Here is a 14,446-nt window from a genome sequence, read left to right as displayed (position 1 = left end):
TCACACCATAGCTCGAATGGTCCTACAAAAAATCAAAATTCAAATATGAAAAGAATGATTTTTTTTTTTTAAAAAATAAATAAAAAAATAGAAGGAAGACCTCATACATTTTCCTATTCATTTTCTTTCCTGAATTTCACGTATATAGAAAGTAGTCAACTCAATCCCTATCCATTCATGTCTCATGACTACAACAGCTTAGCAGAAAAATGCCAAAAGAGAGAGAAAAAAAGAAGATGTATATATTGAATAAAGGTGAGAGTTACATTGCATGGAAGTAATAAGACATGGCTTCTGCTTTTCTTCCATTTTCTTTTCCTTCTATTTCAGATGTAACATTATATCTATACAAATATATAATCTTCATTTCCTTCTCATCTTTGAAGATATTGAAGCAATCAAAGACTACCAACTCAAAATCTTGGGCACATATGTCATGTGTCATTAGACATGCTCTTTGCCATGCCAAGCTGGTCTACCTAAGGTGAACTCCAAGCTAGGATTTTTTAGCTCCAAATGGGACCCCAGCAAACCTTTTGAAGGAGTTGAATCATTTTCCTGTAACAGTTTCAGACATTTCAGCAATACGAACATCAGTCGACGTGGCCCGTTTCCAATAATGCATGGTTGGTATAACAGATGATACTTCATCGTGCGTATTCATGCATTAATTAGTTGCACTCATATATAGGTGGACAAAAGACAATTGCTCATGTGTAAGGAAAATGGTGTCCACATGCATTGCCTGTACCCTACACGTTTAGAGCATGGTGTGTGATTGCTCACGTGCACATTTTTCCCACACGCTGCATGTAAGGTCAGCAGGCTTTAGTTATGGATATTGGTTCGTGATCTAGTGCAAACGTTTTCACAATGATTATAGTGCAAATGAGTTGTGTGGGCCCTACCATGATATGTTCATGGAATCCGCTCAGATCATCATGTATGCCATCCCTTGCTTAGCCTTGACCCCATAGATCAGTTGAATCCATGGCTTAGGTGGCCCACATGAGCAGGAACAGCTGGGAGGAAGAGGGCGTGCCCTGTAAAGCATTCTTATTGTGTGGCCTTCCTGAGTCATGGATTTGCCTGATTTTTTGGTCCATGACCAAACATGGGATGGCCTGCATGATGGTCAGAGTGGATGTTATCAACACATCATGGAGGGGCCCACAAAGGTTTGTGGTGAAAATATTTGCAATTGATCATTTTCCTGGTTGTTTACATGCATGTAGGTGTCAATGAATAATCCATGAATGCATGAAATTAGGGCACGTTTGGAAGTACAAAACAGGTTTCGGCAGAATGCTTGTTCACCAAAATAATATTTTGGTCGGCGTTGAGTATGGTCTGAAATAAATAAATATTATTTTGTAGCTGAAACACCAAAAACTGCTAACTGGCCCATCTGGGTTTCGTTTTCGCCCCACCCAAACATTCCATTGAGCTCAAAACAAAGTATATTTGAGCCAAATGTCGATTCGGGGTACTTCCAAACACTACCTTCCATATGCATCGCTCGTTGGAAGCCAGAGAAGCAACTTAGAAGAAATGCATGTAATAACGTAGCATTGTAATGCATGAAATTTAAGTGACTACCTCAAATGGGTCTGTAGATCTTTCTTGAGAGGTGAAATCTGATGGTCTTAGCCCATCCATGTCACTTGAGTTAGATTGTAGCCAAGCTCCTCTACTGAAAATTCCCACAGGAAGTAATCTTGTCATGGTTTGTTTATATGACCTTTGAAGCTTGAAGCTATTATATCAATCATCACATTTGCATTTTGGTAAATGTAATAGAAATATGAGAAGGTGGGTGAATCTTTTTTCAACTCTATGAAGATAGATAGCCACGAAAGAGCGTTCATGAACGGTAGGATGTCTAAAAGCATCAAAGACCTTGATGAAGAATCCATTGATCTATGTTCACACCAAATGTAAAAGAATGAATTCTAATTACACATGACTTATTGATGTGGCAGATGTGTACAAGATCTAGATACTCACCCAGGGGGCCGCCATATGGGTCCATGGCCGAAGATTTAGGCCATTCAGATCCTGGCTGCTCGACATGGACAGGGTCCCAAAATGGAAGGCGATCACTTTTTTTTTTTTTTTCAAATAGAGAAGTTTGGATTGTTCCAGGGGCCTGATTTTTCAGCCAAGGCCCATTCACGTTGTAGTGATGAATAGTCTAGATCTTGTGCACGCCTGCCATGTGTCCCAATGGGAACCCATGTACCATCAGGTGTGCTATCAGTGTCCTATAAGAAAATTAAAAAGCCAATTAAAGTTAAATATATGCTCTCCTTCGTTTAATAATTTGAATTACTAAACATCTCACACCCATTTCAAAAGTTTGCCTGACCACTTGATCTCTAGAAAATTCTAAAATAGGGTCTTAGTCCAAAAGGAAAAAAAAGAAAAAAAGAAAAAAAAAAGAAAAAAAAAAAAGTGGTCTTATTCCAAGGAAAAAAGAAGAAGAAAGGATAACGAAGAAAATTTAAGTTAGAACTTGGTTCTTCTGGCTACATCATTAGAAACGCACAAAAAACTTCTTAACACACTAGTCTACTTATTGAGGCATGCCCACAGTTCAAATCACTTTCAAAGAAGTCATCAGTTGAATTGAAACCTTATATACCTTGTGGAAGACTTCAGGGAATGTCCAGATCAAGAGAAATGAGGCCGAAGTGGCCTATCCTAGGTAAACGTTTCCTAAGACCCACACTGTATCTTCTTCTAATGGTCATATCTTTGTGACTGGATTATCAGATTCTTGAAAAAAAATAAAGGCCCTTTTCAGGGTCAAAGTTTTATTTTAGTTCAAAACTTTTTCAGTAAGTTTTGTAATTTCTATTTTAATTCTTTTTTGGGTTTTAAAAGTCACGATTTATCTTAAAGTCCTTAATAAGGTTATCTAAGAGTGGTTTACGAGTTTGAGTCAGTTTAGACAGTTTTACAATTTTTAGTAAGTTTTTACTATTTTATAAAAAAAAATTCTATTTTGAGTTGAATTCCGAATCTAGGATATGTTTGCTTATATAAGCATATCAAGTATGTCATTTCTTATATAAGCACATTAGGTATGTAGTAAACAACAATTCATTTAATAATGTCACTTCTATTCTCAATTTTAAGATAGTTTTCTCTCTTTGTGGGTTTAAGAATTATCATATAGAGAAGATAGTGATCTCTCACCTTTTCTCGACGCACCCACTATGTTAAAACCAAAGCTCCATGGAAGTACACAATCCCACAATCGTGTCCCATGATTTAGGAAAACAATGGGGAAACACTTTGATCAGATTTGCTCTATATAGTCTTTGGGATGAATAATAAAAAGAAAGGAAAAAAGAAAAAGAAAAAAAGAACAGTACAAGATTATGAATTTCCATCTTAGTTGAGTACAAAGCAGGGTTTTGAGTTTTGAGCCTATAAAGGGATCGAGCTCTAATACCATGTCAAATTACCACTCTCTCTAAAAGCTGAGCTGTTAGAGGATGGTGAATCAATGTATATCAAAGGACTAACAAGATCATGCACAATGTTGGGAGGCCCCTTGCTTATTTTTGGGTGGTGGCTTCTATGTTCTGTATATATCTTGTCGGGGTAATGTAATATCCCGCGTGTGCTCCTACTTTTCACAATAAAAAAAAGTAATGTGGAATGTCAAGGGATACAAGTAGGTGTAATATGAATAGTATGTTGTTTTCATATTGGTTAGTGGTTTAGATCAGGCCTCCCCATAAATGGTCTACATCAAATATAATCAATATTCCCAAATAACTTGATGAGTGGGTTGGCTTGGTAACACTTGTATTATCTTAAATCAATGATACATTGGCACTTGATCCTCATTTTCAATGCAACTGGCTGTAGGTGATCATTCCCTTAAAAAACAAAAACCAAAAATTGGAAGGTGGATATGTTTAAGGATACTTTATTTGACATAGGATAATTTAAGGGCAATTGTATGGATTGAAAGAACGTTTAATCCAAGGGTCTAAAGGGTATAGCGCACATTCTAGTTGTCAACGCCCACAACATTGGGACCACTTATCCATTTCAGGCATTTTGCCAATGCCAAAGGCAATTGGCCTCTTAATATTTTTCAAAATAAGGTCTTTGTATAAATAATTTTTATTTAAAATTTATTATTTTAATAAGTTACAACTTTTGCTTTTTTAGGGTTTGAAAAATCTTGGAATAACTTAAAGTTCATATTTGAGTCATGTAAAAGAATTTGAGTTAGTTTAGAAGTTTAAGAAAAATTTACAAGTTTATTATTTTTAATAAATTTACTATTTTAAAAAAGTTTATTATTTCAGAAAAGTTATAAATATAGTATTTATAGCTTATATAAGTCACATCAATCGCTTTCTAAATATATAAATTATTCATGTGTTTCAATAATATTTTTCAGACATAATTTTAACCTTGTAGATTCAAAGTTTCTCATGGAATAATCAAGGTTTATCTTAGAGGAAGAAGGGTGGTGATTTCTTCTTCCCCCTTTTCACCATGCACCTACTACATCATTATTATTCCAAAGAGAAATAGTCAAAATAGCACACTAGAATGTCAAAACTTTGTAGCTAATGCTTATTTTATCTCCTCATGAAAGTAAATGCATCCTTAAAAAATTTGAGTTATAGTTTACAAGATTAGACTCCATCTTTCTTATTATAACCTATTGGGAATATGCTTACCAATGATTGTAAACACAAGAGATATAGTCTTTTGATCTAAGAATACATCAACTTTAAGAAGATTTTTCTCTTTAAATATTCAAAAGATAGATAAGGACTTGTTTATTTAGTTGTTAAAGATAGCTTAGGGCTTGTCTAATTGCTAAAAATGTTTTGTCTATATATCGTTATCCGAATAGTACAACTAGCCGTTGGTTTGTCAGGCATCCTTGGGTTGGAGATAGGGCTATCTAAAAAGTGCACAATGTGGGGTCGTTACAAAAGAGCAAAAACCTCTTAGCTAGCGGTGCATTCTGGTAATCATGTTAATCGGATTTTGACATGTACACGAATCGCAAAAAAGTGAACAAGAAATCACCCGGAAGAATAAGTAGAGAGGGAGATATAATTTTATTGATATCAAAATTTTCTCTTACAATATTTAAGAAAACCCAAACTTAGAATGCCTACCTTCTACACCAACTCCCTCTTATAGACCCTAAAGATAATCCCTATAAATCATTAATAAAAATCTTTCAACTATTAGATTGATTTTAAATTAATTTTAATTGATTTCAAATCAATCTAATTTAGCTAAAATAACTATATATAGGCTTAATTAGTGAAAGAAAATCTCGAAAATAATTCTTAAAATCTTCAATCACATCTTTAAAATAGTCTCTATATTAGGAAATAGTAAATTGCAATTCCTGCTACTTAGCCCATAAATCTATCAACAACTAATCCAAAGTTATCACATGTTGGGCCCTATAGTGGGCCATGGCCTTGCATAATTTCTCTCGGGTTAGAAATAACTTGACTTTCATGACCTAGACGCTTCATACAAGTAGTAAATGTCCAAATTCAATATGTCAATTTGTTACCCATGATCCATGTGCATTCAGAATCAAGTTTGTTCTTCCATTTTACTAAGTATCACTTAATTATATTAACCCCATCAAGTATCAGTATTCTTCATGTGCATCACTTGTTCAACTTCTTCATTCTTTTTCTTTAGAAGATGTTTATCCATATTGATAATGACTTCATCTTTTCTGTTAAACACTTCGTCATGATACTTGAAAATTCATTATATTAAAAGTTGGCAAGATATATAAGTCATTTGGTAACTCAATCTCACAAGCATTGTCACCTAACTTTTATTATACTAGGTATGGACCAATATTTTGACTTGAGTTTGTTGTGAATTTTCTTCGGAAAAAAAATTGTAGAGATAAACCATAACTAAGTACATTCTTTATATATCTTTTTCCACCAACGTTCATTTGCAACTTTTTGATATAGGTGTTACTCTTACAATCTTGTTATTCATATGAGCTTGTAAGTTTTGAATGTGCTTGACGAAAGTATCAGCATCTTTGCTCACTTAATCTTGTATTGGTAATAGTATTAAGTCGAGTATATAATATGGACTTTTTTTATTTTTGATTTCAAATGGAAAATTTTTAGTAGGACAATTTACTGATCTATTATAAACTTGGCTTGGGATTAAGCCAAATCCCACTGAGATATCTTTTTTTTTGTATATTAGTACTTCTTAAGAGGTTACCAAGGCTCCTATTGACTACTTCAGTTTGACTATTTGTTTTAGGATGATATATACTAAAAAATTGAAGCTTGACCCCAATTGCTTAGATAAAATGTAACAAGTGCCCCACATATTTTGACTCATAGTCCAAAGTTATTGTTCTCAGTGTCCCATGAAGTTACACAATTTCTATGAAGAATATGTTGACGACATGCATAGCATTCATCATCATCTTTGCATAGCGTTCATCATCATATGCATAGCGTTCATCATCATCTTGCATGGAATGTAGTGGGTTATCTTGCATAGCATTCATCATTATTTGTTTTCCATATAGTATGTTGGACTTCAATGATATAATTATCATATGTAACTCATAACAAACGCGAGCTTGCTTCTTGTTGAACTTGAAGGGTTACCATGCATTGCTCTCAAACTCTTTAAATATAGTTTTAAAAGGGGTGTACGAATTAAAAAAATAAATTCATACTCTCACTCCATTGATATTGCTAGCATCCTTGCTTAAAATGTGTCCTTTCAAATACATTGGCCCCCATTGATCGCACTTGATATACAAAGATTGAAGCCATTCCTATATTGATTGACCATTGATGATTTGGATTATTGATTTCATGAGCCTCACTAGTAGGGTGCGCCAAAAAAAGTCTCAAAGATTAGAATGCCTAACTCATCAAAGTATTTTGGATCTTCAGATAATTTAAGAAAATTTTGGCATCCATCTAATGCCTTCCAAAGGAAACAATTGAGAAATAGACGTTCACCTTTGATTTTTATAGGCCCCATAATGACTATATGAAATATATATACTCTAACCAATAGATGCTACATCAAAATTTAGGTTTGGGGCTAAACATCAAGCCCATTAGTGCATGGAGGGAAACTGTTTGGTAGGCGACAGTGCCTTGTACATTGTTTCCAATCATGTGGTCTACCTGAATCACAGATGTGGTTAATTAGACTGTGGGTCTAACAAGGGTTCTACGAGTAATTGGGGTGGATTTTACATAAACATCACGGTGGGGTCCACCCGAGCACTCCAATGATAATTTACTTAAATTAAAGGAGTGGCTTATTGAAAACTTTTTTAAAAAGTCACCGGAATGTAAATTCTATATTAAGTAGGTATTTTTTTTTATTTTTTTATAAAAATTTTCAAAAAGAAACCTATAGGAAAGAATCCAGCTAAACTTGTATGGGTGGAAAGATTAATGACCAAAGGTAAGAGCTCACTCAAAGAATATAGAAATTTCCATTTCCTAGGCTTTTTAAGGAAATGAAAAATTTTCTTTTACAAGGAAAACTGTGGAAAGAGAAATCAATTTCCCAAGTTGAGTTTGTTTTCATAAATTGCAGAAAATGTCACAAATGAGGAAAATGATTTCTTTTTTATAATAGAAAGAGAATACCACAAATGCATACAAACTATCAATTACATGTCTTAGTTGGCCAACTGTTGTTTGGTATCACTATCGACAATGGTATTTCAAAGGCTTTCGTCTAACAAATAGCCTAGTAGCCACACTTTTAAATTTTCATAGTTTTTAAAGAAGTTCGAGAACAATAGCATTCGATGTCAACATTATAGCGATCAACAATGCCCAAAGCAACGCAGAAGAGGAGATCTGACACATGTTGAGGTGAAAAACACTAAAAATCTTGAATACAGACAAGACTATTGCCATGCAAAAAATCAACTTTGCAAAGAACAAAAGAATAACATCAACGTGTACAAGAGGGGAGATAAGATGCGGTGATGTAGTAGAAGAGGGAGTAGGAGAGAGAGAGAGGTTTAACTAATGAAAGCAACCTCAAAGGTGAGAAAGAGAGGTTTTTACTAATGAAAGCGACCACAATGGGAGCAAGCATGTGTATATGTACTAATGAAAAAAAAATGTACTAATGACCTGTGCTAGGCATCTGACGCAAGGTATTAGATGGGATTAAGTGGGATGGGATTGCATGCATGGTATTAGATGGGGTGAAAATGCATTTGGTCCTATGTAAATTCCATCAGGCATTTGGGGAGGATGGGAAGGGTTGGGATTAGGTGGGAACGGAATTGCATTTGGTCTCATGCAGAATTTTCATGGATTTTGAAACCCACGACATATGTGGCCCTACATTGATGCATGTGTTTAATTCATGCCGTCCATCTATATACGCCCTTTACACATGACATTCTAATTATATTCATATACAATTGACCCACATCCAATATAAATTTGTTTCGTTGATTACAATTTCATGGTCCACCAAATAGGATTTTACATAATCCATTATTTTTTCTATAGCAAGAATTTTATCCCAAACATGGAGATTGGATGGTCCAAATACCATGGTATTTCTAGACATACCATGGTATTTCTAGACATACCATGGTATTGTGCAATAATGATGTTAATCTCATCTAATACAATTCCATACCATTTAATCCCACAGACTAAACAAGGCTGTTGTGGTACGTTATAGGTAGGATCCTGTGTATTGGTGGATTAGGATTAATTCTCTGATGGCTGGCATGGACATCTCCCTTTCATACTCCCCAAGAGAAGCAAATGTAGTGGCGGATGGTCTCGTGCAAATGGGTAGTAATGGCCAGGTTCACCGTCTCTTCCAATCATTCTCTGACCTGCCCCCTCATATTAGGGGTCTCCTCTTTCTTAACAAAGTAGGCTTAGGCTACCTCAGAGAATCTTAGTCTTGGTTAGTGTGTGGTTATATGATAGGTGAGGTCCGTATCTTTTTGTCGGGGCCCACTCGAATGGATGTAAATTTCTCATGTTCAATGAAATTTTGTGGCATGAGTCCACCTTAAAAAAAAAAATAAAGAAGAAAAAAGAAGGAAAAAAAAAGGTATGATCATGTGTGTCACTCCAGTACATACTAGTAAGTAAATTAATGCAGAGGCGTTTCACACCAGGCTCGAGTGTGGTACTCGTGGGATGTGGGGACACACTCGAGGTGGGCGGCCCATGTGATTCGGGGCCGACAAGCCCATGAAGAAGGTTCGGCCGAGGTCCTAACTCATGAGATGTGGGGCTTGGGCTATGAGATAAAGGGATTAATTCACTATACTCTAAATATAAAATTAAATTGTAACTTGATAAATAACATAGGTGTAAACCATGATCTAAGGTAGATAAGATTAGATATATGGATTGAAGATGACCCATAATCCGATTGGTGTGATTTGAATGGAGAAAGTAGGGAAATTGTCAAGTTAGGTAACATATTCCCACCTAAAAAGTGGACTGGCCTGTTTTCAAGGTTGTACATCTGCAAAGTGAGGCCCACCTAGTGGATAGCTCAGATCTTCCACACACATGTTGCATTGGCACATGTGGAAGTGTGCGTGGGCAAGTTGCTAGCATGTGTGAGGTTAGCAAAGAGGGAGCTCCTCTTCTTGTGTATAATTTAACTCCAATGTCATCACCTGACCACTAATGTCTTCTTATTTCTATAAAAAGAGATTTTGACATACAACATCTTCATTTTCTATATTTGCAAGGTGCCTTCCTTTTTCAGTATTTTTAGATATCTCCCCTGTTATCTTATATGAGTTAAAAAATGACGATCTAGCTACTTTCATCACTAGAATTCGACGGAATCATGACAAAGCTATTATAGTCAATTAACTTTGAATCATTAAAATTATCTTTTTACTCTTTTTATAAAAAAACAAATGATTCTTTAGCCCTTAAATTGTGGATGCATTTTTAATGCTACAGATCAAGACCTTACTAGACTGTGGTACATGCAACAAGATCAAAACTACTAATAATAATAGCACATACATGCAAGATCCAAATCGCTAATAACGAGGGCTCCGTCCTGTTTAGATGATCTAGGTGTGAGGTCAAAACCACTCACATTGTGGGCTCCACCATTGCATATATGATCTGAGTTTTTAAATGGTTTTCAAGTTGAATCTCTCGGATCTTGCAAACATAGACCATTCAAAGCCGTTGATGAAATGCTTGAATATTTCAAATGTGGGCTGTTTCACTTTAAGTAGGGGTTTGGGGAGATAGAGAGGAGGAGGTACAAGGACTGCATGAAATGTCGTTTCACTTTCAATTACAGATAAAAGCGACATTTCCAAACAATGAATTTTTACTACGTAAATCTCAAATTTACAAGAGTACTCCTTCCCTTTGGTAGTACTTTTTGAGAAAGAAAATTACCAAAGTATCCTCTTATTTATATTTTTCCTTTTCAAAGAAATAAAGCCATATAGTATGTGTATAACATCCAGCCCGTCAAATGTATACACCTAGTCATAATAATCCCACAGATGAGAAATCATGCTGATTGAATCACCATATAGGCTACAGGTAGATTTGATGTTTTTTTACGCAGTGTATATTATTTATATGGGGTAGTTCACCTTATGTTTAGATTGACTAATTTTTTTGTTCTTCTAAACATAATGGTGGATTACATCTATTAAACCGGCTAGATATCATAAAAGTATTACGTGGGCCCCACAAATTCTCCACTTTATCACTTTCTGAAGAAAAATGTGCACGGTGGATATTATGATAATTTCACGGCTGAAAAAAGCATTTCGGAGACCTTTGGGTTCGTAGAGGCATTATTTGGTGAAATACAATTTGTGAGGAATTTTGTGATACAAATCCCTACAAATAATATCTTATTAAACTAAGCATAATTAAGTTCTCTATTCCTAAAATCAACAATGGTGTGTTTCTCAACTAACAGTGAAAAAAGTAAGGGTTATTTAGGAATAATCAAAAGAAATGAATATTGGATGCATCTATACAGGAGAGGGTGGCACATATCAAAAACTGAAAAAAGGTATTTTATAGTAGTAAATTCAAACATTAATATCATTTTCTATAAAATCATTAAAATCAATAAGATGAAATTATTATTATTATTATTGATCATGTATGGTTTTGTAAGGTGGATTATTATTATTATTATTATTATTATTATTATTATGATAAGAGGATCATACACCTATGGAAGCTTGCTTTTATCTATCCATCAAGCCTAATATATTAAGAACTATACAAATTCAAACCCCCTTAAGAAATAAGGATCCCCCCACTGAGGGTGATGCCACTAAATTAAGGGAAACGATTAAACGATTTCTGGCTAGGCTGCTCAGCTTGTCCTTCCAACCAAAAAAAAAAAAAAAAACCAGTTTGGGAGGCAGAATTTCTGCAAGCTTGCACAGGTGCCTATTCATGGCATGTGTGTGAGATCCAAACCATTCATTTAGTGCACACGTCACTGACCTTCCTAAAAAATCAGTCTCATCCATTCATCAGGCAAGTTACAATAGTAATACGTACTTGTAAGAGGAGATACATGAGGCAGCAGTAGAGGTGTATCCAGCTATCTGTAGAGAGGTCAACCTGACATTCTAGCATTGAATGAAACGACTTTATTTTGACGACATGGTTGGTAACAAGCTAATGCCTAATAGTGTAAGTTATCTTAATAATGAAATTTTTTGATATATGGTGCAACCAAATGAACCCTAAATCAAGATGTTTCCAATCCACACGCCTACGTTTGCTGGACAGCTCATATAACATACCATCGCATGTGCCAACATGGGACACTTGTGCGAGATCCAAGCCGTCCATCAGGTGGGTTTCACTGTGTAGATGTCCCTATTAAAAAATCAGACTGGTTCACTCATCATGAGGGCCACATTGTTATAAACAAATGTACAATCAGTAGGGGTGTAATATGCAATAGGTTTATTATTCATAACTGTAAAGAGTGCAAAAATCTCCACACTATATCATGTGTAACACACAAAGGCAGGCACTCATGCTTGTACACAAACGTACAAGGACACACCTGCGTGCACTCGTGTGTGTGGAGTTTGTAAAACATGGACTGGACTCCTATGTTACTATAGCACCATTCGGAAAAATGGTCATCATCCTCACATGGGGGACTTCCGAAGAGTTATACGCCACCATCCAAATTGTGGGTCCCATTGTGGAAGGAGCTTATCTCTAATCTAAACCACACTGATCAAGCAATCCTAACCATCCAATTAATAGCTATCAATAGACATTCCAGTGGACCAAATTCAAAGGGAAAAATCAGAAGGTTAATATCATTTTTTCTCAGTGAAATTCACTTATGTTCCATCCACAGTCAGATTAAAAATTTGGAGGGTGAGGATTGCCTTACAAGTGTGCCACTTGTATAGGTGAATATTCCTTAGATTAAATACATTACAAGATGAAAAGGCAACAATATCAAAAAGCCAACATGCCACAAATATAAACATATAAGTCTTTCAAACTACAGAAACACATTCAATCAATATCAACTTAGCTTAAGGTGGAAAAACAAAGATTCTTTCAGTGGTTTCAAAAAAGCAAGAAAAAGGAAGAGAGCATATTTCAAGAGGTCTGTATAAAGGAATAGATGGTACAAAGACACCCAACAAAAGAGCTGTGAAAATGTACATTCTACAGAGTATTTTGGTACATGTTTACCACACTAAAAGAAGTAGAACACTCAAGTCAAGGTTGGCCTTTTTGGTCATATTAAAAAATACTCCTCGTCGAGGGAATGATGATGATTATGGTGATTTTGTTTCGAGGAATGGGTGTAGATAGACACCTGTGATAGTTCACCATCATTTTAGAATGGTGATGCACAAGACATGGTTTCTTGATAAACCCAGACCGTACAAATGGTGGACTGACCATGGACGGCCAGTTGTGGATGGAGCATAACCCAAAACTTAGATTGAGAAGATGACAATAAATATCTGATTTTTTCCCCATGGAATTCAGACAGCTCACTATTTATTTTTAACTATTCATTTTATAACCATGAATTGGACGGTTAGGATGATTGGTTGATAAGTGATATCCTCTATGGGCAATGTGCACCACAACTTTAATGGTTTAGATGGTCGTACATGAGTGTCGCATGTGAGCAGGATGAGTCACCATCATTTTAGAAATATTGGTCAATTATCACAGGATCTTGGCCAAGAAAGGGGACCCTTTTTTTCCTTCATGGACAAGACCACGGAGATAGTTCACCTTCATTTCCAAAATGGTCATGAAATCCTCCGCCGTACATCATGCATGTCTGACAGTCCGGAGTGGGACCCACTTTGAATGGATCATAAAGCACAAAAACTACAGTGATCGAGAAATCCTAACCATCCAATCAGTGCAATTCCTGGACTATGGTCGATGAGCATTGCTCCCCCACTCTTTGAACCGTCCCTAATGCGTACCCGTATGCCACGTGGATAAATCACCACCTTTTAAAAAATGGGTGAACTAACTCACTGTAGTCTACCCTTTCTTCAATAGCATTTTATTTTAATTTTCCTGCTTTTCCTTTACCTCTCACAAACCTAAGCTGTCCATCTTCATAGAAAATCTCACAAAATCAAAAAAGCAAAAGCTGCCATAAGAACTCTTTTATTCTTCAAAGGTAGAGTACGTGTGGGTGGATTTTATAAGCTTCTAAACAATCCATGACGCATAGAAAGAGAGAGATGAGCTAACCTGGATGAGTTACTCCAAAGAGTAGAAGGGCAATCCATGTCATTTTGTAGTGACCCATCTGGCCCTCTTTGCTCTATAAATCGTCTAAGGCCGAGATCGTTTGCAGTAGCAGCCGGTGAGAGATCATCTTCACCAGAACCGTCAGATTGGCCTTATCTCAAAAGACCAAAAAAAAAAAAAAGAAGGAAAAAAAGGACCCAGGTTAGATTAGTGAGAATGTAGGCTGAAAACATTGTGATTTTTTTTTTTTTTTGGGGGTCATGCTGAAAATAATATTGCAAGATGAATGGAGAAAAGAAATTCCTAAATGGGTAGTGAAGATTTCATAATAATGAGGGGTTCAAAGCTGGTAAAAGAAGGTTGGAACGGAAGCTAAGTAGTACGAATTACCTGAGGAAGCTGCAGGCTTGTCAGTGGTCTTAACAGTTCTATACATCTGCAAAGACAAAGCGAGAAACAAAGACACGTAAAGAGAAAAGGAAAAAGAGAAACGAAAATGGAAGAGAAGAGCACTGAAAAAATCAAATTGATGGGGTTTTATGTTTCTTTCTTTTTAGGATTTTCTTGGGTTTTTTTTTTTAATTTTTTATTTACTGTTATTATAATTCATTAGGAACGAGGTTGATGTTTGGTGAGGTTAGTAATGGCTTGTATTATTG

General features: G+C 35.6%; 1 protein-coding gene across 4 annotated transcripts in view; it reads right to left on the bottom strand.

Annotated features, from left to right (window-relative positions):
• Positions 1 to 224: 224 nt before the first annotated feature.
• Positions 225 to 14,446, bottom strand: part of LOC131251601 (transcription repressor KAN1) — a 16,724-nt gene continuing 2,502 nt past the window's right edge. The window contains exons 3-6 of one of the 4 annotated variants that reach the window (XM_058252423.1): positions 14,178 to 14,223; positions 13,788 to 13,938; positions 1,600 to 1,693; positions 225 to 558 (exon numbers count right to left, since the gene is read on the bottom strand). In XM_058252423.1, the coding sequence (XP_058108406.1) occupies positions 445 to 558; positions 1,600 to 1,693; positions 13,788 to 13,938; positions 14,178 to 14,223 (405 nt within the window). In that variant the 3' untranslated portion in view covers positions 225 to 444. Of the gene's footprint in view, positions 559 to 1,599; positions 1,694 to 2,007; positions 2,265 to 11,830; positions 11,907 to 13,787; positions 13,939 to 14,177; positions 14,224 to 14,446 lie in introns of those variants that run through there. The other 3 variants (XR_009173993.1, XM_058252425.1, XM_058252424.1) reach the window with 3 other exon arrangements.

Source organism: Magnolia sinica, chromosome 7, assembly GCF_029962835.1.
Source record: "Magnolia sinica isolate HGM2019 chromosome 7, MsV1, whole genome shotgun sequence".
Lineage (NCBI taxonomy): Eukaryota > Viridiplantae > Streptophyta > Magnoliopsida > Magnoliales > Magnoliaceae > Magnolia > Magnolia sinica.
Note: the sequence above shows the minus strand (reverse complement) of the source record. Positions and strands in the feature narration are given on the sequence as shown.